The following is a 27,559-nucleotide window of genomic DNA, read 5'->3' on the forward strand; positions in this document are numbered from 1 at the left end:
AGACACAGACACACAGACACAGACACATAGACACACACACACACACACAGACATACAGACACACAGACATACAGACATGCCCAGTCACACCACCAGACAAAGGCACAGGTCCCCTGTGGCACCCACATCACCCCCAGCACAGGCAGCCACGTCCGCTCCTCCTGCAGGGCTGGCAGGGGGGCACTGCTGCAGGTGACCCAGGCCACCCTCTCTGCCTTCCTGTGCCCATCTGCACACACCTCCAGCAATGGCACAGCCCATCTGGCCAAGGGGTGCCCCTGTCCCACCCCTGGGCCCTCTGACCCCCCACAGCCAGCTTGATGCTCTCTGCAAACCCGCAGCCCTCACACACGCAGCCCTCAGGCACCCCACACTTCTGGCACCCCTGTGTGATAAACAAAGTCTCGAGTTTCTATAAGTTTCGAATAATAGTTTATTATATGGTAAAAGCAAGCAGCCGGCTGGGTGACAGAAATGAGACCAGTTTCCCAAATCTGCACACCCCTACGACAGGGTACATTTAGTATTTATCTTAGCTACTTCATGCATATTAATTATATCATATACATATACATTCTACAGGTTTTTGCTAAGTATTTAATATATGGGTTTTCTTACAGCTAAAGCTAAAAGGGTTATCTCTACAACCAGTCATAATTCATGCATTCTTGGATGAACAGGCGCCTAAAGATTTAAAGTTCTACTATATTTTATCCTTAGGATAGTAAGAGGTTTTAGGCCTCTTGACCTTGTGAGGGTCTGTTTTATTTCTTTATGGGGGTGTAATTAAGTTTTACAATCCGTTTGTTTTATTTTGATGTAATCACCCATTTGTTCCACGAATCACAATTATTTATATATCACAATTCCCTCCCCTTTTTTATTATTAACTTATTGATTCGTGACTTTTTGATTTTTATAACATTAACTTTGTATATTTTGTCTTATTTATTGTATACAGTAATAGAGTCAAAAGTTTAAAAAATGTCTTTAAGTTTCCATTTGTCGGTTTATGTCTTAATTTTATTTTAAATTTTCTGTTGGTGATGTTGTCTACGCAGATCTTGGCGTTTTCTTGACTTTGGTGTAATGTATTTAAGGAAGTTGCTTTTTTAATTTTGATTGCAGTTCGTGTAATTAGCATCACTTGATATAGATTTTTCACTGTGGCTCCAGGGATTCACCTGTAAAAGATCTTACATATATAATCTCTAGGTACAACATTATGAATTTGCCTCTCGAGGTTATAAGCTTGTTTCGAGGATTAGCTCTTTAACATTTCTAAGTTGTTTTTATAAATGTACAATATAATTTTTAATAGTACTTTTATCATGTTTCTGGCTACATTAGTTTGACAAGGATACGCCTCAGGTCAACCTGAAAAAGTGTCAGTGAGAACAAGTAAATATCTATACCCTCCTTTTTCTGGGTAGTTCTAAAAATCGATTTGCCATTTCTGTCTTGGATAATTATTTTTTCTATTTGTCTTAGTTGAATTTTGTTATGCGTCTCCTGTCTCACAATGGTATAGAGATTTCGTGTTACTATATTTTGGCTTAGATATCTGTATAGAGCTTCTGTTCCTAATGTGTTCTCTTACGTTCTGTTAAGTGTTCATAAAATAGAAGAGGATATTACTAACTTACCCTGTGGTGTCTTGACCCATTTGTTTTTCTTCTATTTTTCCTCTTAAATTCTGGATTAACTTTCAGTCTTCTTTAGAGTATCTAGGCTCTGTCTTTGACTACTGAATTTGAATTTTACTGTCAGGGATCAAATACTGGATTTTGCTTTCTTCTGCTTTTACTGCCCTTTTTACTTCCGATCATTCATGGCATTTCTTCTTTCAAGGCCAGTAACACCCTTTTTGGTAAGCCTTTCGATACATAATAGCAACTTTTCTGGCAACTGAAGTGTTATAATCTGGTTATTTTCCGAGTTAAGGTATTGACAAGGAGGGCTCTTGCCTTTATTACTTCATTTATCGTGGTTATTGCATATCTAGCTTTACGTCCTCTTTTGTAGACAAAATTTTTCTGTGAACCAGAAGTCTTTAGCATCTTTCAGGGGTTCTTCTTTCAAGTCTGGTCGGCTTGAGTACGTTGCTCTTATTGTCTCTAAGCAGTCACGTGCAACTGTATTTTTGGTGGCTTCTTGAAGAAAAAGCTGGATTGATTATTTTGGTCAATCAGTGTGGCTTGGTACTTCAGAAAGCGCTGAGGTGAAAGCCAATGATTTAAATCAAGGGCTGGAGCCCTCATTAGTTTTGTTTTAGCTTATGAAAAGCTTTGTCAGTTTCTTTACTCCAAGTGAGTGTGTTGGACTCACCTTTATGAGCTCACACAGGGGCTCCACCAGAAGTCCATAGCTGTAGATCTACAAACGACATTATTTGGTCCCTCGGAGCAATGTTTGGAGCTCTTCCTTCTCTGGTGGCCAAGGAGTCCGGCAGACAGCTTCTTTCTTTGCTGTTTTTAGGGTTCGTTGTCCTGCAGCGACCTTGCAATTGAGGTAGGAGACTTGTTGCACAGCTCTTAGTACTCAACCAATCTGAGAAAGTTTAGCATGTGAACAGTTCATTCAGTACATATTATTTTGGATTTTCTTTGTCCTGCAAGGATTTTCTCATTCAAAAGCGAACAGTGATTAACTTTTCAGGGCTCCAGGCCAGGCAGAAGAAAGCCTCCTTTAGATCCAGGACAGTAAACTATTTTAGCTCTGGTGTCAATTTAGTCAGCCGTGTACATGGATCTGTCACTATGAGGTGCAAGCCCCCAGCCATCTCATTTATTGCTCTAAGATCTTGCACTATTTTATACTTCCCATGAGGTTCCTTTACTGGTAAGATGGGAATATTATATTTTGATTTATATATTTTTTAATAACTCATGTTTAATAAACTTTTCTATATTGTGTTGAATCCTTTCCTGATTCTCTATTTTAGGGGATATTGTTTAATCTTTATTGGCTGTGCCCCTAATTTAACTTTTACTTCAATTGACAATGTTATTTTTGCTCTTCTTGAAGTTTTCGAAGCTCATAATTTGATCCGTTACTACTTCATGTATGCTGCTTGAACTTTGAGTCTCTATTAGGGCAAGATTTAAAATCTCAATCAATTGTTCCTTTTACTTTGAATTTTATTTTGTTCTGTTCAAATTTAATTTCAGCTCTCAATGGCTCTAGTAAGTCTCTTCCCAATAAACAAACTGGTGAGTTTGGCATGTATAAGAATCTGTGGATTTCAAATTACTTTCCTAATTTGTATTTTAAAGGTTTCAAGAAATGAGCTTTTTCTGTTTGACCCATGGCTCCCCTTATCAATACAAAACTTACAGCAGTGGGTACTAAAGTTTGATTAATACTTAAAATACAGCTCTTGTATTGATTAGAATTATGCTTCCTGATTTTTGTTCTTTTAGCCTTTTTGTATTGGGGATCTTGGGGCTATTTACAGCCTTTTAGGATTCAGCACAGCCCTTCAGGATTCGGTCTAGCCCCCCCTTTCCCCCACCCCCGGGTACAAAGGAGTTAATAAATTCTCTCCCTGCTCCCTTTCCCCAGGATAGCTGTAGTAATCAGGAAGTATAAAAGGTTGTTAAACTGCCAGGACAGAATATTTACAAATCAGAAGATAACAAAAGACGAATATAATAGTCATGGTATTATCTAGTGTTCTGACAGTATTATTCAAAATTGCACTTCAATTCTGTATATGCATCACTTTTTGGAGATTGGTATTTGTTCATTTTCGCACAAAAATCTTTTTCATCCATACCACCTCCAGTCCGAGTTTTGGTGTCTTTGCTTGGTTACCAGGTCTGTCTGCTGAAATGAACTTTTTATAAAGACTTAATTTCCAATATTATTGCTAACCCATATCAAGAGTAAAGCAGTGGTTCCCCTTCTTATTTCACTATAGCCCTCCCTTTTCTCATGTTAGCTTGTTTAATGGGTGAGGATCTCTAAAAGTGCCAAACTTGAGACACAGGTAAGCAAATTAATCCATTTTATCACTTGCAAACACATATCAGCTCCTCTAAAATCAAATTTTTAACAGTAAAAACCTCACAACGCTTTCTTCTACTACATTGACAAACACAACCACAGACTCACTACAGCAGGGTTTCCAACACAGCATAAATCAATCACTTTCTCTCCTCCTCTCTCCTTATCACTGTTCAAAATCTTCTCCAAATTTAATTGCAAATATGGGTGAAGACATTCAACTGCATACATATACATACTTTTAGGACCTGGTGTTTGTTGTTCTAAAGGACAAAATATATTACAGAAATAACTTTCCTCTTCTCAAGTCACCAAAATTAAAGTTATAGACTCTCTTGTCCTGCTCCTGCAGGACACCTCTTCAGTTTTCCTCCTTCCCCCCCTCGTCCCGCTCGGGGAAGACAGAGAAGCAGCAGCCAAGAGCCGAAGCTGACAGTTCACTCCGCGGTGTCTCCGGGGTGTGTGTCGGGAGGGGACGCCGACTCTGCGATGGCACACGGTGCCCCCAGCTCGTGTGCCAGGGCAGGGGAGGTGACTCAGCACGGGCAGGCCGCCGGCAGCCGGGCTGAGGAAGGATCTGGCGTTGGTGAGCTCGGGGGGTCCCGGCAGTGTGAGCCCGCTCCTTACAGAGATCTGTCTGTTTATCACAGGGTTTGGGGCACTGCTCGGACGGTTGCTGGGCTGATCCCAGCGTGTTTTACGTGGGTTGGTAGTGCAAAAGGGAAGGTCTAGTCATTCTCCCCAGTATTTGAAATAAACTGCTAAATTTAAACTTGTTTTTTTGAGAGGTATTGTGATTTTTTTTTTTCTTCTTTGTTTTAATCACTTTGATTGTAGTTTTACTGGCTTTATAATTTTGGGGAACTTTGGTTATATCTTTTCGATTAGATTCAGTCTTTACTATAAATTTATATTTTTCACCTTGAGGTTTCAATTCAGTTTTGTCAAGAGCTGGTTACAGTGTGTTATTCTTGCAAAATAGAGCTCTTGACACTTTTAATCTCATTTATTTTATTCAAATAGTTTCAAGTCCCTCTGTCTTTTCAGACAATTTCTTTTTAGATGACCTTTTCTTTTACAATAAAAACATTTTACTGCCTGGACTCTTGAAACAATTTGTTGGGGTCTGCTTATATATATTTTTTGGGCTTCTCTCAGTAAGTCTTTGAGCTCCCCTTTCTCCCATCCATCTAATTTCTTTAGTTCTCTTTTAATATCACTTCAGGCATAATTTATAAAGTGGACTTTCAACAATATTAGGCCAGCTGGTGTATCAGGACTAATACCTAAATATTGCTGTAAATTTTTCTTTAGTCTTTCTAACCAGGTAATAGGGGTTTTATTTTTTTCTTGCTGATCTTTAAATGCCTTTTTGACATTTTTCTCATGGGGAACAGCCTTTCTGGTTCTTTCGGGCAAGGGAGTACAGTACTCAGTCAGGGCTGAGTTACGTTCCCAATCGAGTCCTAAGAATTTGTTTAATTGTTCAGCTACTCCCAAGAGGTCTTCCATCAGTTTCCCTACTTATTTTGTTGTTTTTAAACTTTTGTCTTCTTCACCAGAGCTTTCCTGATCTACTAAAAAGGTTCTGACGTTTCTTAGGGCTGTCTGTTTTTTCTTTGGGCTTTAGTTCTTTTGGGACTTCCATACCCTTGATTTAACAGGGCTGTGAGGTTTACAGCTGAGGGGAGTTGTGGAGAGGGAGGGGGAGTATTTCTTGGGGCTGTGGGAACTACAACCGAGGGAGTTTGTAAACAATAAGAAGGGTTATAGGGGAGAGGTAAGTTACCTAGTAGTTCCCATTTCACTTCTTTTGATCTCTTTTCTATTGGCCTTTCTTGGGTTAACTTACTAATATTCTCAATATCTTCCCAATTTGATATCATTACCCCCAGAGGACTGGTAGGGGTAATATCCAGCAATGCCTGCTTGGGCAATGCCTGCTTGCTCCCTTTTCTCTTGGGGCTACCTTTCTTACTGAATCCTTGCCCCATACTTTTCCGAGGTCCCTTCTAGAATCTCTCCACCGACTCTCTGGGATCCCTTCTAAACTCTCCCCACTGACACAAAGGTCTCTCCTTAAGACTTTCCACCGACCCCAGAGGTCCAATCAGCAACTCTCTCGCTTCGCCCGGTCACTGGCTGTTCCGTTCGCACGGGGACAGAAGCGCAGTTCAAAGGGCTACCGCAGTCCCTTGGCAGCAAAGCTGCGTCTCATCCACTCATCCACCCCGACCTCTTACCCGCCCAACCAGGGAATACTCACAGTCCATTGTTCTTCCCTGGGTCTTCGTGCACGAGAATTATGGGCCCTTTTTGCTGCAGCAATCCGGGAGCAATCCTTGCTTTTACCATATAACCATAGAACGTGTTACTCCAGTCCTGTGGAAAATTAGACCCGAAATAGGCCGCTGAATTCAGCGGGGGCCCCCCTGTTTCGAGTACTAATTAACCCAGCAGGGATCGGAGAACATCACGTCGGGAAAGTCACCAATTGTGATAAACAAAGTCTCGAGTTTCTATAAGTTTCGAATAATAGTTTATTATATGGTAAAAGCAAGCAGCCGGCTGGGTGACAGAAATGAGACCAGTTTCCCAAATCTGCACACCCCTACTACAGGGTACATTTAGTATTTATCTTAGCTACTTCATGCATATTAATTATATCATATACATATACATTCTACAGGTTTTTGCTAAGTATTTAATATATGGGTTTTCTTACAGCTAAAGCTAAAAGGGTTATCTCTACAACCAGTCATAATTCATGCATTCTTGGATGAACAGGCGCCTAAAGATTTAAAGTTCTACTATATTTTATCCTTAGGATAGTAAGGAGGTTTTAGGCCTCTTGACCTTGTGAGGGTCTGTTTTATTTCTTTATGGGGGTGTAATTAAGTTTTACAATCCGTTTGTTTTATTTTGATGTAATCACCCATTTGTTCCACGAATCACAATTATTTATATATCACACCTGACACCAGCAGGGACCCTCGGCCTGACTCAGACCCCTGCCTGCCCCTGGGCTCTCCAACTCACTGGCCAGCCAAGCTCAGGGACAGGCTCCGTTGTGCTGGTGACCAGTCCCTTTTCCACCCTGTCGGCCTCTCCCCTGCCTTGTCCTCCCTGACTCCTTCCACTCCACATGGCTTTAGTGCTCACACCTTTCTGCTGACACCCTCAGGTCTCTGGGACCCCTGCCTTTCATCCCCAGCTTCCATCCCCAGCTGTGCAGAGGTACAGTCACAAAAGCCAGGCTGGATCTCCCTGGAGTGACACCTCTGGATCTGTGATCCCAGAGATCAGCACCAGTGAGGAGCTTGGCTCATTACACTTCTTTCTGCTGTCCTTTGCTGTACACATCTGTGTCACTGGACCCATCTCTTGCTGCTTCCCTCTTTGCCTTGTGACCCCTTTTGGCCAGGGCCCTGATCAGCTCCCTTTGCCCCAGCAGGTGCCCCCAGGCCTGACTGGGCTGGGAGGGGGCCGGAACCCACAGGGCTGAGCGCCCACGGGCACTGCCTTTGGCTCCCTCAGGGCAGCAGCTTTGCCTCGACCAACCACCCTCCATGGCCTTGCCTCTGGGCTGCCAATTGCTTTTAAGCAAGAGTGAAGCTGCTGCTGCTGGGCTTTGCTCCCACCCACTGCCTCTGGGGGTGAATCCCGGCTCCATCACCTCCCTCCTGCCCAAATGGCCTCTGGGCTCATGCCAGGGATGTGCAAAGTGCTGCCACATCTGTCCCCTCCTGAGCCCAGGGAGCAGCCCTGGAGAGCCCCTGCAGCAGGGCTGTGCCTGGGCATGCTGCCAGAAGGGCATGTTCACAGCAAAAGCATTGTCAACCCCCCCCAAATTACTCAACAACTTTCACTTTTGAGGGAAGCAGCGCAGGAGGAAATGGGGCAGGCTGGGACAGGGTGACGATTTGCTTCGGTTTCCGGACAGCTCAGCTGGGATCAGGGACCCCTCCAAGGTGCCTGGTGACGGCCAGGCAGCTCCTGTTCCAGCCCAGAGTCCAGGAAAGAGCTCAGGGTCTCCAGGTACGTGGCATCTTTTGGGAATCTGCAGACGGAAATCGCCCCCTGCCGTCCGCCAGAACCGGACACAGTTTCCACTTCCCGTCAGCAAAGTGGAACCAAGTCAGTGGCAAAAAGGGGGGTGGGTGGGAGAGCAGAGCAGAGCCAGGTCCTGTCTTGGCTGGGCCTTGCATTAGTGTTTGGACTCTTTGGCTTCCCTTGCTCCAAAGCCTTCTCCCACTCTCAGGGAGGTGCAGGCAATGAGTCCTGACTCGCTCAGGGTTTGTCCTTCTCCCCCTGCCCCTGTGGGACTCTTTCTTAAGGCTGGATCAGAAAAGCCAGGGCTCCATAGGAAAACAACTGCTCCTTTCTGCTGGAATTGGAGGAGATGGTACAGCCTGTCCTTTGCTTTCCCATGGGAAATTCCCACCACTTTTGATCCCAGTCTGGTACTTTGCCCATAAAGCACTAACCAAAGTCAGTCTGATGAGGGAAAATCGATTTCAACCTTCAGCATCCAAGTTTCTTCCCTCGACATTCCAGAGAGGGCTGAAATCAGCAATGAACCCCTTGCAAAATTAATTCCTCCTGGTTGGTTGGTTGGTTGGTTTGTTTTAAATTCCCTTGTTTGTCTTCCCTTTTGCCCTTTGCCTGTCCTTCCCCATCTCCAGGTTGTGCTCCAGGGAGGAGGATGCTCTGCGGTTCCCCCATCCACTGCTCTCTGCCGGCTTTTGTCATTTCCACTTTAGTTTTCCAAGTTCCTCAGGGGCACTCAGGTAAGAATCCCCCTGTTCTTGCTGGATGCTGTGCCATGGCTTCCAGGTGGAATATCTTGGTGGCTGCCAGTGCAGCAGCTCGCTGGGAAGAGCAGAGTACAGAGCAGGGTGAGGCCCTTTCCTTTGCTGTTTGGTGTCCAGGCCGTGCTGCAGGGCAGGGTCCCTGTGCCAGCTGCCCTCAGCCCCTCGTCTGCCCCGGCACAGGGACGCTGCCAGCGCCATGGCCCGGCCCGGCAGCACCCCAACCACGCGCAGCAGCCGCTGCTGTGTCCCAGCTCAGCTGCCTCAGCAAACTCACACTTCTCTCTTCTTCCTACGGGGTCTCTCCCAGCTCCACTCAACGTCACTGGACCCCCCGGCCCCATCACCGTGGCCAAGGGCGAGGACGTGGTGCTGCCCTGCAGCTTCTCCCCGGGGCAGAATGCACAGGACACGGAGGTGACCTGGTTTCGGGAGCAGTTCTTGCCCTTTGTGCATCGCTACAAGTTGGGCCAGGACCAGTTTGGGGAGCAGATGGTTCAGTACCAAGGGCGCACTGAGCTGGGGAAGGACGGCCTTGCCAAGGGCAGCGCGGACTTGAGGATCTTCCGTGTCCAACTCTCTGACACAGGGAATTACACCTGCTTTGTTCAACGTGGCTCAGATTATGACGACACTCTGGTGGAGCTCCAGGTGACAGGTCTGTAGTTGGTGTCCCCGGTACCTCTAATTTACTTGCTCACAGCCAGTGCTCTTGTTCCCTGTCCTTCTGTCGTGAAACAGTCTCAGGTGGTTGCTTTGGAAGTAGGGTTTTATTAATTCCCTTGGTGTAAAATATCAAGAATGTCTCAGAGATGTAAAATTGCCCACCAAGCAGTCATAAAGACCTCATTAAATACTTCCTCCTTCAGAAGTGGTTTTGATATGGTTTTCTTCATAAATCAGGTATAAAAAAAAAATCTGTCATTGGCTAATAAGGGAAGAACATCAAGGTGCTTTTATATTTTAATATTCAGGCCAGTGCATTATTTTGCTGCAGTAGTGGCCTTCAGAGCAAATGTCTCTGTTCCATGAAAGAGACTGCAAGAAATGTCCTGACTCCAGGTGACATTTGTCTGAAAAACAATCTGGGATTTGTCTCTGTCAGTTTATCCATGTCAGGGAGTAAAACAGCCCAAGCAGGTTATCCCCCTGATATCCAGGAGCCCGCAGGGTGACCCGGGGTCTCTCTCTTTGCCCGCAGCCAGCGGCTCTGCCCCGCTCATCGCGCTGGAGCGCTACGAGCACGGGGGGATCCGGGTGGCCTGTCGCTCTGCCGGCTGGTACCCACGGCCCCGGGTGCTGTGGCACGATCCCCACGGGCGCCATCTCCCGTCCCTCTCGGAAAACGCTACCCAGGACAAGAACGGGCTCTTTGCAGCTGAGAGCAGCATCATCCTCACCAGGGCTGGGACCCAGGAACTCTCCTGCTCGGTGCAGCACCTCCCGCACACACCAGGGCAGGGACCAGCCCTTTACGTCTCAGGTGAGTCGAGGATGGGGCACGGCCCTGCCGACGGGCCCCACGGAGCTGTGCTGGGCACAGCACCCCCAGGCCCCTGGCAGGACACGTGCTCAGCGTGTCAAGGCCATTTCCATCCCACCTGTGCAAACGGCCGCGGCTTTCGGCAGCGTTGGTGCAGGAGTGCTGCCAAAACCCACCGGGGCCGTCTGCAGGGGCCGGTCAGGGGGCAAAGGTACAACCCTCCCTGTGGCAGAGTTTATACAGACACCTGGCTGAAAGAAGCACATTCCTAACCCTGGAGCTAAATGAAAAAGGAGAAGCAAACCCGTGCCCTTAGTCTCCCCCGCTGTGAAATCCTGTCCTACAGGTTTAGTAGGAGAAATAAATCCTTGTGTCTCCTTTTAGCACCTGCAAGTATAGAATGTAATTCTAATTTTCTCTTGTCTCATAAGAAAGCCTCTTTTTCACAGGATGATTGTTTTGGGGCTGGGAATATATCAGAGCAGAGATACAATGATGAACCATTAACCATATAACAAAGGGCACTGCAGCAGCACGTCCTTTCCAACTCCACCCTGCTCCTCTTCTAGTTCAGAAATTAACAAATCCTGGAGATTTTATTTCCTTGGGGAACCATTCCCTTTCTCCTGCTGATGCTGTTCTGCACTGGAGTGTTGCTCTTGATGCACATGTCACCCTATTTCTGATCCTATGTTGCCTAAGGAAATATATATTTGTTTTTTCCCAAAGGAAAAAAAAAAAAAGGCTGATTTAATGAGAAATCACTTGGTTAGAAATCCATCTTCCCTTTAAAAATCCTCCATAAAACGTCATGAACATCAGACAGGTGCGAAATTGCCAAAATGGATTTTTTTTAAAATGTCATTTTTTGCCCTTTTGTGGTGTACAGTCTGGTTTTCGCCCTCAATGGGATTCAGATGGAATGACCTTGTATGAAATAGAAATAATCTCCTTTCAATTGCTCCTTGCGCAGTAACCTCCCCTTTGGGGATTTTATTTTTCAGATCCCTTTTTCCAAGATGCCCATCCTTGGAGGATTGCCTTGAGCGTGGTCCTGGTTGCTGTGGCTGCTCTCCTTATTATCACTGTTTATCTACTTAAAATTAAAGGTAACATCCTCGTTTTGGGGGCTGGGGAAGGGGCTGGGCAGCCATCCTACTCAGACACCTCTAGTCATGAGGGAAGAGGGGGTTGAGAAACACCAGGATGGAACCAGAGTCTTGTCCTGGTGTCTCAGGCACATGTTTGGTGCTAGGGAACTTAAAAACCCATGGCCTTACCTTCTGTCAGAGAAGAAAAGAAAGCTTTGTTCTCCCAGAAGAAGGCAAAGAAGGAAGTTGGCATTAAAGCAGCATCAGCTGCTCCTCTGCCCCAGCACAGAAATGGAGCAAGAATTGGCCTTGACCTGCAAAGAATCCCTGGCAGTTTGGGGGGCCTGGCAGGGCCTCCTTTCCTTCGGAAGATCCCTCTGACGGGAGATGATGCAGAGGAATAAAGGGAACTGAAATCCTCTCTTTCTCCCTGGCAGGAGATGGGGCCGCTGGGTCGTGCGGGCGCTGCAGCTCGTCCAGGCCCCGTGGCCCTTCTGCCCTGGGGGGCTGTAACTCCTGCTGGGGGTCCATCAATGCTCTTTGGAGGGGATGAGTTTCTAAATTATTTGCATTTCTTTCTTTACACAGGAAAGCTGCAGAAAGAAATAGGTAAGCTTTACTTTCCATTGTCCAGAAACGGGAGAACTCTTCCAATGGAAGAATTCATGGGTCACATTTCTGGAGGACAGGAGGAAGGGAAATGGTTTGGCCAGTGGCTACATACCATGTGAAGTTAATTTATTAAATTCTGTTGAAATTTTCAGGAAAATCATTGCAGAACCAAAGGAAGTGGGAATAGATGTTGTAGCAACAGTGAACTTGGCTTTTCAAAGTGCTCTCAAAGTTCTTGCCAAGTCTGCAGGAAGCTTTGGGGTAGCACATTTCATTGTGCAGGGGCCTCAGCTGTTCTGAGCACTGCAGAGCACAGGCACAGGGCCCTTAGGGAGCACTGCAGGGGACATTTCACCCCACGCTCCTGCCTTGTTGCTGCAAAGCTGCCCCTTCAGCGCTGCCCTGGAGCTGGAGCCCGTGCTCAGGTCTCCAGCAGCACGGTGCTGATCTCTGCCCAAAGCGGGCTCAGGGAGGGTGGGTGAGACCCCCAAAGTCTTGGGAAGACAGGTCCTGAGCAGCTCCTGGGCTGCAGCTTTTCCCTCATGAGCAATTTCAGCCTCCTCCCTATACCCCACAAGTCTATCCTGGAAAAGGATTTTTTGCAGCCTGTGGAGGGTAGTGGGTTCATTTGGGCTTTTTTCTCTCACTTTTAAAGTGTGAAGTGAACCAAAAAGTTGTTCACTTTGTGGTTCACTTGGTGATGGGTGGAAAGAGAGAGTGAATTTCGGAATCCAAAATTCAAGGTGACTGAAGATGGTGTCTGGGGATGGGACCGGGTGGGGGCAGCAGTAGAAGTGGCAGGGTGGGAGTGCCCTGGTGCCCTTGGAGATGAGGGACCTGCCAGAGATCCTTTCCTGCCCCCTGGTTGAGCAGGACAAGCTGCCCCATGGGCGGGGGAGCAGAGCTGCAGGCTGGGGGTGGGACAGGGCTTTGCACTGCTCAGCCTTGGCACAAACCCGCCCTCCAGCCCGTGCAGGCGGTCCCAGGAGAGGGCAGACAGGGGATGTCCAAATCAATGGCCCACAACCCATTTGTGCTGCTTTATCTTCCTTTTCAGAGGAACTAGACCAGGAACTCGGTGAGTATCATTCTCTTGTCTTTGTGGGAGTCTTCTCAGTTGGGCATTTTTTCTCCCCTCTGTTTTTCATGTGTGCCCTCGTTTTGGGCACAGAACAAATACAGAACTTGTTTCAGAGACATTATTTTCCATTGGTCTCTGTGTGGTTTTAGGCTCTTCCCTGTAATTGTTCTGTACTGAGAAGAAAATTCCTTCAGTTCTCTAAGTCCAAACTGACCATAAATGCATGTCCTGGAGCTGGAGCCCGTGCTCAGGTCTCCAGCAGCACGGTGCTGATCTCTGCCCACAGCGGGCTCAGGGAGGGTGGGTGACACCCAAAAAGGTCTTGGGAAGACAGGTCCTGAGCAGCTCCTGGGCTGCAGCTTTTCCCTCATGAGCAATTTCAGCCTCCTCCCTACCCCAAGAAGTGGATCAGGGAAATGGCACCAACTTTGCTGCTGACGCTCTGATCTGCTTTTGTTTTACAGCGGAGCAAAAGGCAGAACTGCGTAAGTCTCACTGCCCTTCTCCTGGGTGAAATCCTCTGTGAAAACTTCCAGACCTTTTCATTCATTCTCTCAGTCTGTCCAAATGTTCTTTCTGGGCAGATATTTTCCTTCTTCTTCCCCTGACCCCATCATCAGGTGAAAATTCACCCTGAACAATCCTTGGGATTTTTCCCCTGAGTGGCTGTCCATGCTTTTGGACACCCCTTTTAATTCAAGGAGTGAAATAGTTCTGAACAGTTCTTGTACTTTAGGGGCAAAGTACAGAAACCTGAGCTGTTGGGAAATTGCTCCTAAAAATGTAGATTCCTTGATTCCTAAGAATTCTCAAAAAAACAAAACTTGCTTGAAGAGGTCCTGTATTTTTGTTTGCTTGTTTGTTTATTGCTTGTAGAATTGCCAATAAATAGTCCTTTGGCTATGAAACAGAACCTCCTGCTAAAATGGTGCCACTGAAGGGGGAAAAATGATGTGGATACTAAATACAGGTCAGCTGTCCCTGCAATCAGAGCAAAACCAGAGCATCTCCCCCTTCCATCTCATTCTTTCCTCACCTGTGTGGTCCTTCAGGTGGGAGGGGTCGCAGGGAAGGGACTGTGCCACATAATAACTCGTGTGTGTTTGTGTTTGTTGTTCAGGGGACTACGTTAGAGAAATCGGTGAGTGTCCTACTCTTCCTTACAAATAATTTTTTACAGAGTCTGTGTAGGGTGGGGGGTTTCTTTGGTTTTTTTCACTTTTAAAGTGTGAAGTGAACAAAAAAGTGTTTGTGGCTTGGAGGAAGGAGAGAGTGAATTTGAGAATCCAAAATTCAAGGTGACTGAAGATGGTGTCTGGGGATGGGATCCGGTGGGGGCAGCAGTAGAAGTGGCAGGGTGGGAGTGCCCTGGTGCCCTTGGAGATGAGGGACCTGCCAGAGATCATTTCCTGCCCCCAGGCTGAGCAGGACAAGCTGCCCCATGGGCGGGGGAGCAGAGCTGCAGGCTGGGGGTGGGACAGGGCTTTGCACTGCTCAGCCTTGGCACAAACCCGCCCTCCAGCCCGTGCAGGCGGTCCCAGGAGAGGGCAGACAGGGGATGTCCAAATCAATGGCCCACAACCCATTTGTGCTGCTTTCTCTTCCTTTTCAGAGAAACAAGCCCAGGAACTTGGTGAGTATCATTCTCTTGTCTTTGTGGGAGTCTTCTCAGTTGGGCATTTTTTCTCCCCTGTGTTTTTCATGTTTGGTGCCAGGGAACTTAAAACCCCACGGCCCTAATTTCTGTGAAGAAAAGAAAGCTTTTTTCTCCCAGAAGAAGGCAAAGAAGGAAGTTGGCATTAAAGCAGCATCAGCTGCTCCTCTGCCCCAGCACAGAAATGGAGCAAGAATTTGCCTTGACCTGCAAAGAATCCCTGGCAGGTTGGGGGGCCTGGCAGGGCCTCCTTTTGTTCTAGAGATGGAGGAAGCTTTGGGGTAGCACATTTCATTGTGCAGGGGCCTCAGCTGTTCTGAGCACTGCAGAGCACAGGCACAGGGCCCTTAGGGAGCACTTAGGGACATTTCACCCCACGCTCCTCCCTTGGTGCTGCAAAGCTGCCCCTTCAGCGCTGCCCTGGAGCTGGAGCCCGTGCTCAGGTCTCCAGCAGCACGGTGCTGATCTCTGCCCACAGCGGGCTCAGGGAGGGTGGGTGAGACCCAAAAAAGTCTTGGGAAGACAGGTCCTGAGGAGCTCCTGGGCTGCAGCTTTTCCCTTGGGAGCAATTTCAGCCTCCTCCCTACCCCAAGAAGTGGATCAGGGAAATGGCACCAACTTTGCTGCTGACGCTCTGATCTGCTTTTGTTTTCCAGAGTGGCAAGAGGCAGCACTGCGTAAGTCTCACTGCCCTTCTCCTGGGTGAAATCCTCTGTGAAAACTGCCAGACCTTTTCATTCCTTCTCTCAGTCTGTCCAAATGTTGTTACTGGGCAGATATTTTCCTTCCTCTTCCCCTGACCCCATCATCAGGTGAAAATTCACCCTCAACAATCCTTGGGATTTTTCCCCCTGAGTGGCTGTCCATGCTTTTGGACACTCCTTTTAATTTAAGTAGTCAAATAGTTCTGAACAGTTCTTGTTCTTTAGGGGCAAATTACAGAAACCTGAGTTGTTGGGAAATTACTCATAAAAATGTAGATTCTTTGATTCCTAAGAATCCTTCAAAAATCAAACTTGCTTGAAGAGGTCCTGTATTTTTGTTTGCTTGTTTGTTTGTTGCTTGTAGAATTGCCAGTAAATAGTCCTTTGGCTATGAAACAGAACCTCCTGCTAAAATGATGCCACTGAAGGGGGAAAAATGATGGGGAAACTAAATACAGGTCAGCTGTCCCTACAATCAGAGCAAAACCAGAGCATCTCCCCCTTCCATCTCATTCTTTCTGACCTCTCTCATCCTTCTGCTAGGGGGTGGGGGATCCCAGGGAAGAGACTGTGCCACATAATAACTCGTGTGTGTTTGTGTTTGTGGTTCAGGGCAGCGCAATGAAGAAATAGGTGAGTGTCCTACTCTTCCTTACAAAGATTGATTTACAGAGTCTGTGTAGGGTGAGATGTTTCTTTCGGTTTTTTTAGTCAAGGAACTCGGTGAGTATCATTCTCTTCTCTTTGTGGGAGTCTTCTCAGTTGGGCATTTTTTCTCCCCTGTGTTTTTCATGTGTGCCCTCGTTTTGGGCACAGAACAAATACAGAACTTCTTTCAGAAACTTTCTTTTCCGTTGGTCTCTGTGTGGTTTTAGGCTCTTCCTTGTACTTGTTCTGTACTAAGAAGAAAATTCTTTCAGTTCTCAAGGTCCAAACTGACCATAAATGCATGTCTGAGTCAGGACAGGCAGCGTGATTGGATTTGTAGGAAATGGGTGGAGCCCTTCCATGTAGTCAGACACTGAAGTTTTGAAGCAACTCGCTGTGAGATGACTTTCACAAAGATAATAACAATTCAGAAAATGTGCACCTACCCTGGCATATCATTCCCCTGAGCTAACCCAGCCCCAGTGTGTTCCATTGCCTCTGACCTGTGGTTTTTGTGGTTTTTTTAAAGCCTGGAGAAGACAGGCAGTGCCTATAGAAGAAGGTAACTAAGTTTGGTCTTTCCTGGTGCTGAATTATCTTGCCTGCTTTAATGGCCCTTCCTGGCAGTTCCCCTCCTGCAAGTGATGCTGCTGGGACCAGGCTTGCTTCTGCTGAGCCTCCCTTTCCTTTGGTGCATGTCCCACTTCCAGGCAAATCTGGAGGATCCTTGTCCTTGGTGAGCTGTGCACAATTCTTTATCCTGGAGCTCTGCTGATGATCCTCTTCCCTCTCTGCTCCCTGTGTTGTCTCAGCTTCAGTGTCTCTTCCTTGCACTGCTGTTGTCACCTTGTGCACCTTGCCATGCCACACTCTGCCAGCTCTCCCTCCCCCCCTGCTTCTTCCTTCGGCAGCCCCAGCAAAGATGTGTCCTGGGCCGAGCTCTGCCCTGATGTGTTGATTCCATCTCTCCTGCAGCGAACGTGGTTCTGGATCCAGACACAGCCCACTGTGAGCTTCTCCTGTCTTCCAATGGCAAAAGTGTGGCACGAGATAACACAGAACAGGACATCCTCAACACCCACAAGAGATTTGACCCATTCCACTGTGTTCTGGGCCGTGAGGGCTTCACCTCGGGGAGACACTACTGGGAGGTGGAGGTGGCGGTGGAGGCAGGAGGATGGGCTGTGGGGGTGTCTAGAGAAGATGTGAGAAGGAAGGGTGATCTTGAGTTTAAACCAGAGGAAGGCATCTGGGCAGTGGGGAAACAGGCTGCATATTTGAAAGCTTTCACCTCCCCTAGTCCCACTGAATTTCCTGAAATCAAGACTCCCAGGCAGATTCGGGTCTCTCTGGAATATGAAGAGGGACGGGTGTCATTTTTCAGTGTTGATGAGGGGATTCCCATTTTCATGTTTCCACAGGCATTATTTGGGGGGAAAAAAGTCCACCCTTGGTTCTGGCTGGGTCCTGGGACATTTCTGAAAATATGTCCCAGGAAGGAGGAAGACATGGCTTTTTTAAGGGACCTGGGGAGTTCAGACTCACAGTAAGACTGAGGTTGGAAGGAGCCTGTGGAGGTTTCTGAGGCAACCACCTGCTCAGAGCAGGGTTAACCTCAGGGCTGCCTTCAGTGTCTTTGGACCTTGTTCAGCTGAGTGTTGCAGGGTCTCCAAGGGCAAAGGTCTCATTACCTCTCTGGTCCAATGCTGCATCTCTCTCAAGGGTAAAAACCAACCCTTTCTGTGTGATCAGAATTTCTCCAGTCGCGACTCGTGGTTGTTGTGTCTCATCCTCTCTCTCTCCCTGTTGAACACGAATTACACCGAAAAGGGATCACTTTGTAAATGTACACAATAAAGTTCCTTTGGTGGGATTTGTCTGTGTGTGTGTCAGTACCAAGGCTGTCCCTGAGGGATATTCCCACCTCTCTGTAGCCTGTGGGAGTCACAGGCACTTTGGAGAAAAGGTTTCAGTGCATCCTGCAGGAGCCCAGGAAGTCAGGCCAGCAGGGCTGGTCCATGGCTGTGCTTGTCCCCACACCTGCCAGCAGCACAAACCCTGGGGATGAGCTCACCTGTGCCCTGGGGATGCCCAGCACTGCCAGATGGGCAACTCCAGATGATTTTGCTGTAGGGGAAGCTGCCCCCTGCAAGTGGAGGAGAGCAGTAAGTGCTTTCTCTGAGGCCAGACATGGCCAGCAGGACTCAGGTTGTGACCATCCCCCTGTGCTGGGCTCTGGTGAGACCTCACCTCAAAGAAAGACATTGAGAGGCTGGAGTGGGTCCAGAGAAGGGAACGGAGCTGGGAAAGGGTCTGGAGCACCAGCAGCAGCTGAGGGAGCTGGGGGGGCTCAGCCTGGAGGAAAGGAGGTCAGGGGGGACCTTCTTGCTCTCCACAACTCCCTGACAGGAGGGAGGAACCGGGTGGGGTCAGTCTCTGCTCCCAGGGAACAAGGGACAGGACAAGAGGAAGCAGCCTCAAATTGCAGCAAGAGAGGTTTAGGTTGGATATTAGGGAAAACTTCCTCCCAGAAAGGCTTGTCCAGCCCTGGCACAGCTGCCCAGAGCAGTGGTGGTGTCACCAATCCTGCAGAGCTTTAAAAGCTGTGTGGATTTGTCTCTTGGGGACATGATTAGTGGTGGGCTTGGCATTGCTGGGTTGGTGGTTGGACTCGATGATCTTAGAGGGTTTTTCCAACCTAAATGATTGCATGTATAACACTGTTGTGGTTGTTTTCTACCAGCCACCTGATCAGGAAGTCGCTGAGGCCTTTTACAGAAAGCTGGAAATGGCCTCAGGGTCACGGGCGCTCGATCTCATGGGGGACCTCAACCTTCCTGATATCTGCTGGGGGGACAGCACAGGAGGTCCCTGCAGGGTGAGGAGATCACTCTGTGACACGGGTGGTGGAGGAGTTCACAAGGAGAGGTGCTGCTGGTCCTTGTACTAACCAGCACAGAAGGACTGGTTGGGGTGTGAAGGCTGGGGACAGCCTTGGTTGCAGTGACCATGCACAGTGGAATTCAGGATCCTGCATGGAGGAAGCTGGGCCATAAGTAGGATTCCAGTCCTGGGCTTTATGAGAAGTAATTTTGGCCTCTTCAAGGACTACTTGGACTACTATCCCATGTGTTAGGGCACTAGGTGTGGGGGGGAAGGTCTAAGAGATCTTGTTAATATTCAAGATTCACTTCCTCCAACCTCAGGATCAGTGCATCCCTATGAGTAAGAAATCAAGTAAAGAGGGCAGGAGACATGCATGGATGAGCAAGGAGCTGCTGGCAAAATCAAAAGAAGAAGGAAGTTTACAGAATGTGGAAAAAGGGACAGGCCACTTGTGAGGAATATAGAAACATTGTCAGAGTTTGCAGGGATGTGGAGAAAGGCTGTGGTCCACTTTGAACTAAATCTGGCAAGGGATGTCAAGGATAACAAGAAGGGCTCCTTCAAGTAAATTGGTAGCAAAAGAAAGATGAGGGAAAATGTGGGCCCACTGCTGAATGAGGTGGGTGTTTGGTGACACAGGGTACAGAGAAGGTGGAATGCCTTCTTTGTTTCAGTCTTTTCTGCTAAGGGCAGCCCTCTGGATTCCCAGACTCTGGATGCAAGAGAGAAAGTCTGGTGAAAAGAAGACTCCATTGATCGAGGAGGATCAGGTTAGAGATCATTTAGGCAAATTTGACACCCCCAAATCCATGGGCCCCAGTGGGATGCACTCCTGAGTGCTGAGGGAGATGGCAGATGTGATTGCTGTGCCACTCTGCATCATTTTTAAAGGTCATGGAGAACAGGGGAGGTGCCCGAGGACTGGAGGAAAACCAACGTCACTCTAGTCTTTAAAAAGGGCAAAAAGGACCCAGGAAACTACAGAAGAGTCAGCTTCACCTCCACCCCTGGAGAGGTGATGGGACAGGTCGTTCCAGGTATCCTCCTGTCTCCCTTCCAGCCAGGACAGAGTTAATTTTTGCAGTAGCCGGGAGGGGGCATGGCCGGGACGAGGAAGTTATTCTACACCAGCTCTCGTCGTTGCTGGGGACAGGGGAAAGGGGCTTTCTTCTGGGGAGAAGGAGTAAGTGCGGAGGAAGGAGCGATGCCCTAACGCCGGTTCCCAGCCAGAGGGAGCGGTCGGGGCGTTGTGGCTGCGGTGGGGTCGGGTCGGGCTCTTGGGTGAATGAATCACACTCTCTCTCTCTCTTTTGAACACTTTTGTCATTAATACTGTTGTTGATACTGTTCGTTCCTTATCTCACTTCTGTTTCCAGTAAATTATTCTTAGCTTAGCCGATGATCTTCACCTTTTTGCCTCCAGTTCTCAACTCCAGCCCCCGGGGAGGGGAGGGGGGAAAGGGAGGGGAAACAGGGGGGTGACAGCGTGGTTTGGAGGGTCTCAGTGGGAACAGTGTTTTAGGGAGCACCATTCCTAAACCACAGCACATCTCTAAGCATGTGGAGGAAAAGCAAGTTGGCAGGAGCAGTCAGCATGGATTCACCAAAAGAAAATCGTGCTTGTCCAATCTGATACCTTTCTATGAAGGGTGGGTGTCAAGAGGGCAGGGCCAGACTCTTTCCAGTGGTGCCCAGCAATGGGACACAGGGCAGTGGGCACAGACTGCCACACAGAAAGTTCCACCTGAATATGAGGGAAAACTTCTTTATTTTGAGGGTGTCAGAGCCCTGGAACAGGCTGCCCAGGGAGGCTGTGGAGTCGCTTTCTCTGGAGAAATTCAAAACTTGCCTGGACACCATCCTGTGCAACCTGCTGCAAATGAACCTGCTTTAGCAGGGGGTTGGACTGGATGATCCCTTCTAAGCCCAGCCATTCTGGGATTTTGTGATCACTGCTGAATTCATGGCTTGTCAGAAATGAGAGATGGTGCACTTGTGTGTGTGCCAGGGTAGGTCTGTTCATGCTCAGCAACCTTCTCCCACCGTGGAGGACCCTGAAGGGAACAACTCAGAGAAGCTATAACTGCTTTCACCTTTCTCTCCAGGCCTGCCCAACACCCAGGAGAAATAGAGGGACCTCCCTGAGGTTGGTGGTCATGTCTCAGTTTTGTTCCTTGCTCTGCACAAGCCCACATAATGCAGCAGATGCCAAATCAGCTGTGAGGTCTGCAGTAGCTCAGGGGCTTGTTGAAGGGCCCAGTGACAGTGTTCCAAAAGCCCCTGTGAACAAGTCTACAGGAACAGGCAGCATGGGAGGGTGACAGTGCCTTTCCTTGGCAAGGAAAGCACCCAGCCACAGGGTTGGTGATGTGAGGCTGGGTGTGTACCCAGGGGTGCCCAGTGCTGTCCTTCCAAGCAGGAACTCTGTGCCAGGGCAGGGACTCTGCTGCCTGCCAGGGTCAGTGCTCAGTGTGCTCGGGGAGCACTTTGGGGAGAAGCTGTGGGTGGAAAGAGCAATGCTGGGCAGGGCAGGGTCCTGCTTCCGTTGGGAGGGTGCTGCGTGGGCCAGGGCTGCTCACAGCTCCACATCATCCTCAGGACATTTCTGAGGGCAGTTCTGAGTACTGACACAACCCACTCTCTGGCCCTGGTACCCCTGCCCAGATCCCATCTCTCTGACCCATCCCACGAGTCCCCAGTTCACTGACTGGTCTGCCTTGGTGCTTCCTGCAAACATGCAGCACTTACACATTTGTCCCACGGGCACTCCACATTTGCACATCTCCCCAGGTGCCTGCACAGCCCCTCTGCCCAGCTGATACCTCAGCCTAGACCCGAGGGTCCCCATGTCACCAGCTTGAAGTTTGCTGGTGAATGCACAGACACAAACCATGCAGACAGGTTTGGGAAAGACAGAGACACTCACAGAGCTTCTCACTCACCTCACTCATGCCAGACCCCCCAGCTGGTGGTTTTCAGGACACACATCTTTCTCCCTCCAGTGCCAGAGAGTCAAGACCCCCACCTGCTCCTCTATCTACCCTGGGACCCATGCCAGTATCTGGCACCACAAGCCAGGGGTGCCTACACCTCCTGGTTGGCTCCAGTATCCAGCACTCAACCCACCCATACCAGCCCCCCAGTAGCTGGCACATGGTCCTTTCAGTTCACATATACACAGGGCAGGGGGGTAACACAGAGAGATCATTAAGAAAACATTTAATAGGGAGATTTAAGAAGACAGGACATCATCTCTACCCTGTAATCATTAGTGTCTGGAGACACCGTGGTGCCGTCAGGCTGTCCATCGTTTGGAACTTCTTCAACAAGGTTGGAGGGGACAAATCCTCTTGTGCCATCATCCAGCTCTCCCACATACCAACCATCCTCATCCATGTCTCCAAAGATGTAAACATGTTGTCCAGCAATGAGGGGAAGTTCTAGTTCAGGCCACTCATTGGGACCACTCACTGGATCGTAGCTGTACTGAGCTATGAATGCTCGCAGCTCTGCTGGCTGCTTTCTCATGGCCTCCAGGAGGATGGAGTCCTTGTCTGCTCCCAGGTTAGTCTGGTGTGGCCTGGGAATGACACAGTGGGATCTTTCCCTCTCCAGCCATTCCAATTCCTGAAACAGCTCCTGGCTGCGTTTGTTTAGCTTCTCACACTGATCACTCAGTTCAGTCATCTGGGCTTGAATCAGCTGCAGGGTTGCTTTTGGCTCCCTGTGTACTTCTGCCTGAGTCCTCTGCAAACACTTGCCTTCCTTGACTTCCATCTGGAGTGCTGGCTTTGATTCCTTATGTTCCTCCTCCAGCTCTTGACTCCTTTCTGCCATTTCTCTCATGGCTTTCAGTTCACACCCTGCCTCTTCCAGCTGGGTTGGCAGACAGACATTCCTGTGGATGGCAGAGTCTTGCTCCTCTGCCACTTGCCATTTCAGGTCAGCATTTTCAGCTTGAACCTGTTCTGTCAAACCCAGCTGCCCATGGAGGTGAGTGTTTTCTCCAGCCAGGTGGGTGTTTTCATTTGCTGTTGCTGTGAGCAGCACCTGGAACTCCCCACAACGTGGGCTGTGGGTGCTCGTGTAAGAGGAGCCCCCTTCACCTGCAGCCACACGGACCTGAAGCTCCTCAGCCACCTTCTGTGAGAAACAGTATGGCTTGTGCTGTGCCAGCTTGGCTCCAGCAGGCTCTCCCATTTCTCCATCCCTCTGCTGAGGAAATGCTGCCACACACAGTTCACCAGGGGAGCTTTGGATGGGCAGTGACACTTGAGTGCTGCTCAGGCCATGGAGGTCTGCCTGCAGCTGCATGGATTTCCCTTCCAGCTGCAAGGCTAGTCGAGCATTTTTCTTCTGCAGGCTCTCTGCCTCCTCGCACACTTCTGGAGAGCCCTCCTTTCTCAGAAGCTGGCTCTCCATCTTAAGGGCACCCTGTTTCCAGTCCAGGTCTTCTAGAAGGTTCTGCAGGTGGGTGTGCTGCTCCAGGAGCTGGCTGCACGTGCTGCCAAGCACCACCAAGCCTTCCCCCTGTGGGACCTGGAGCTGAGCCCCTGCCATCACCTGGCACATTGTTTGCTGCCCAGCACTGTGGTTTTCCACCCGTCTTTCCTGTTGTGCCCCCAGTGCCTGTGGCTGGTTCCTGCAGGAGTACCAAGAGCTCTGCATCTCCCCATGGTGCCCAGGAGGGCCTTTGGGCTGGGCTATGCCCAGGGAGGTGGGCAGCTCACCCCTGACCCACTGCAGCTTGGCTTTGGTGGGGAGTCTCCTCTCCGGCTGCAGCTGGTTCTGGGGCTGGCAGAGGCGGGTGGGCTCATAACCATCCATCTCCCAGCACAGCTTGCTTTGGGCCTTCCTGCCACTCCTCCTGGGCCTCATCTCCTGGTCCAGCTGCCTCTGCGTGTCCCACACGTGGTGCAGGGCAGCGGGACCCTCCTGCTGCAGCAGCTCCTGTCCCGTGCGGGGCTCAGCCCCCTCCTTGCTCAGCAGCCGGCAGGTCCCTGCCACCCTCTGCCACTGCCACACCTCCTGAACCAGCTGCTGTTCCCACTGGGATTGGGGCCACTCTGCCAGCAGCTCCTGCTCCCTCTCCAGACACGCCTTCAGCTCACTGATTTCGGCAGCAGAGCGGAGGTGGCAGAACTGCTCTTGCTCCGACTCAACCCCCAGCATTTCCAGCTCCTGCCTCCTCACCTCCTTCTGCACGAGGCTGCCCAGGGCTTGCTCCAGGCCTCAGCTGTGTGCCACAGGCCCCCAGCCCCCCACGTCGTGGTGTCAGCCACCAAACGCTGCTGCCAAAGGTCACTGATGGTTGTGTTCTCCCCACTGCAGCCACTGCCTTCCTTCACCAGGGTGAGGTGTGGGCCAGTGGGGGAGAGTGTGGCCTGATGGGCATGTTCTGGTCACGAGCTCTTAATGGAGGGGTGGGGTGGTACAGCCTGAGATGGAATCTCCTGGTGTGTAGCTCACAATGGAGGAGCCTTAGATGGTTCATCGTGGCCCCCTGCACACAAAGAAGGGGTACAGCATTTGACACAAGGTGATGTCAAAAGACAAAGAGAGAACTTGACAGACTGACCTCTTCTGTACAAACGAGTTTGCTGCTGGAAGAAACCAGACCCAACTGGATGAAAGCAGCAAAACAATATCGTGCAAACAGCTGATAACTGATAACTACACCACTAAGGAAGCAGCAAATAACTGCATCTGTGCTGTACAGGCCAGGATGCCACTGGCCTTCTTGGCCACCCGGGCACACACCAGTTCTTGTTCAGTCACTGTCAACCAGCACCCCTAGGCCCTTCTCCACCAGGCAGTTTTCCAGCCACTCTGCCTCAAAACTAAAGCATTCCATGGGGTTCTTGTGACCCAAGGGTAGGACCCGGCACTTCACCTTGTTGAATGTCATTGCTTTGGCTTCAGCCCATTGATCCAGCCTGTCCAGATTCCTCTGCAGAGCCTTCCTACCCCACAACAGATCAACAATTCCACCCAGCTCAGTGTTTTCTGTGAACTGACTGAGGGTGTCTTGGATTCCCTCATCCAGATCATTGATAAAAACCTTAAATAGGATTGGGCCCAAAACTAAGACCTGGGGAACAGCACTGCTGCCCAGCCCCAGCTGGATGTAACTCCATTCACCACCACTCTCCAGGTTCAGCCATCCAGACAGTTTTTACCCATTTCAGCACTTCAGTCATGCGAGTTATCCCACCGTGTCTTCATGATGGTTACTGTGCCATGGTTTTTCAGCTGCTCAGTGCCTTCCAGAGTTCATTTTCTTCCAGGTGGCTGGTACAGTGCTGTAGTTTTTTTATTAAGGATGAGAACAATGTTGATCAGACACTGATGTTTTCGTTGTGGTTCATTTGTGCTCATCCCAAGTCAAGGACTTTTCAGTGTCTCATGCTCTGCCAGTGAGGAGCTGCACAAGAAGCTGGGGGGGAGCACAGCTGGGACAGGTGACCTGAACTGGCCAGAGGGATATTCCATGTCATAAAATGCTGTGCCCGGTATATAAACTGGGGGAGCTGCCCAGGAGTGGTTGATCACTGCTCAAGGATGTGCTGGGCATGGGGCAGTGTGTAGTCAGCAACTGTATTAAGCATCACTTGCTCCTCTGGGGGTTTATCCCTCTAACGGTCTCCTTTTCATTGAAACTATTAGTATTGGGTTTATTATTATTATTATTATTATTATTATTATTATTATTATTATTATTATTATTATTATTGGTGGGAGCTCTGGGGGTGGGGTTTGTTTTTTGATTTGGGAGCTTGGGGCTTTTGGGGAGTTTTTGTTTGGTTGTTTGTTTTGTTGTTTGTTTTTGTTTTTGTTTGGGGTTTTTTTTTTTTTTTGATTGTCAGACTGTTTTTATCTCAGCCCATGAGGCTTATCTTTTCTTTCCAGTTCTCCCTCCCACGAGGGTCAGGATGGAGGTGAGTGATGACAGGCTGTGTGGTACTTGGTTGCCAGCTGGGTTTAATCACAACAGAGGCTCAGTGTCACAACACAGACCCTTGCATGTGTCCAAACGTGAGTCTGATAAATCAGCAGGCAGAGTGAGGCTGGAGACGAATTTCCTTGCCACGAGCGCCCCCACTCTTTAGGTATCAAGAATTGCAAATGACATGGGATTTATGAGCTAAAACTTACATTTTTAGTTACATTGGAAAACAAGTTGGTAGCCAGTGCATTTTAAGACCATCCTTTCCTCTCCCTTCAAAGGGGGACATGAAATGAGTACTGGCACAGCACACCCTGAAACAACTGACTCCAGCTGTACTAACTGCATTCCCACACTGTGTTTCCACACACAAAATGAAGACAATCCCATAAATTGGGCCCCACAATTTAAAAAGGATGTGAAGGCCCTTGAACACATCCAGAGGAGGGGAACCAAGCTGGTGAAGGGCTGGAAGGGATGTCCTGTGAGGAGCAGCTGAGGGCTCTGGGCTTGTCTCCTCCAGAGAAAAGGAGGCTGAGGGGTGACTTTGTTGCTCTGCAGCTTCCTGAGGAGGGGACATGGAGAGGGAGGTGCTGAGCCCTTCTCCCTGGGATCCAGGGACAGGACAGCTGGGAATGGCTCAGAGCTGCTCCAGGGGAGGTTCTGACTGGACATGAGGGAGCATTTCTTTGCTGAGAGGGTGGTCAAACCCTGGAACAGGCTTCCTTGAGAGGCAGTCAATGCCCCAGGCCTGTCAGTGTTTAAGAGGCATTTGGACAATGGCCTTAGTAACAAGTTTTAACGTTTGGTCAGCACTGAAAAGGTCAGGCAGTTGGATGGGATGATCATTGTAGATCCTTTCCAGCTGAAATACTCCAGTCTGTTCAGGTCCTGGGGCTGGCTGGAGGGCTGCAGGGTCCCACCTGCGTGATGGCAAAGCCCAGTGAAACCCTGGCATTTTCTGGAGGAAGAGCCTTGTGATGGGTGTGAAAGGTGTGTGCAAAATACAGCACATGGCCCCAGCTCATAAAGAGCTGAGAGACATGATGAGGATTCAGCAGCCAGTGTTGCCTGTTCTCAGTGTTACCTCAAGTGACCCTGGCCCAGCCATTTGCAGCACTTATATGGGTGTCACAGAACCCATGAATGAAATTCAAGAGAGAGTGAATGGCAATGAAATCAGTTTTGTTTACAATAAAATCAGCTATTCAGTACATCACCCTGAGGTTTGCAGGACTGGCTGTGCAAGGGGAGGGGAAGGTTTCTGACACTCTGCTGGGCTCTCTCAGGACACTTCCCTCTCTTCAACAGGGACATCAGCAAGGGACCCCCAAGTGTCCAGTGACACGAGTCTTGGGGTCCTGACATTCACCCTGAAAATGGTGCTGCAGGATGAGATCACAGCAGGAGTGGGCAGAGCCAAGCAGTACAAAAAGGGCACTGGATTGCTTGCTGAAGTTGCAGTGTCTAATATTAGCCACAGGTCGGATACTTCAGAAGTCCTTTCAAGAAGGACAGGGATCTTAGGATAGCTTTCCTGTCTGTAATCCCCTGGAGCAGCACACTCAACAGCAGCCCTTTGAGGCTTGTAACCCAAGTCCTGCCAGCCTGCACGGGGAGGACAAATGGCTCTTG

At 49.1% G+C, this 27,559-nt stretch overlaps 1 protein-coding gene across 1 annotated transcript; it reads left to right on the forward strand.

Moving 5' to 3' along the window:
• The first annotated feature begins 7,952 nt into the window (after nucleotides 1–7,952).
• LOC135403237 (butyrophilin subfamily 1 member A1-like) lies at nucleotides 7,953–17,970 on the forward strand. The gene is made up of 8 exons (XM_064637059.1): nucleotides 7,953–8,046; nucleotides 8,694–8,798; nucleotides 9,130–9,477; nucleotides 10,021–10,302; nucleotides 11,307–11,411; nucleotides 14,699–14,719; nucleotides 16,622–16,654; nucleotides 17,068–17,970. The coding sequence occupies exons 2-8, from the start codon at nucleotides 8,714–8,716 to the stop codon at nucleotides 17,640–17,642; spliced, it is 1,449 nt and encodes a 482-aa protein (XP_064493129.1). The 5' UTR covers nucleotides 7,953–8,046; nucleotides 8,694–8,713; the 3' UTR covers nucleotides 17,643–17,970.
• The last annotated feature ends 9,589 nt before the right edge of the window (nucleotides 17,971–27,559 follow it).

The sequence above is a fragment of the Pseudopipra pipra genome, chromosome 27 (genome assembly GCF_036250125.1).
Source record: "Pseudopipra pipra isolate bDixPip1 chromosome 27, bDixPip1.hap1, whole genome shotgun sequence".
NCBI lineage: Eukaryota > Metazoa > Chordata > Aves > Passeriformes > Pipridae > Pseudopipra > Pseudopipra pipra.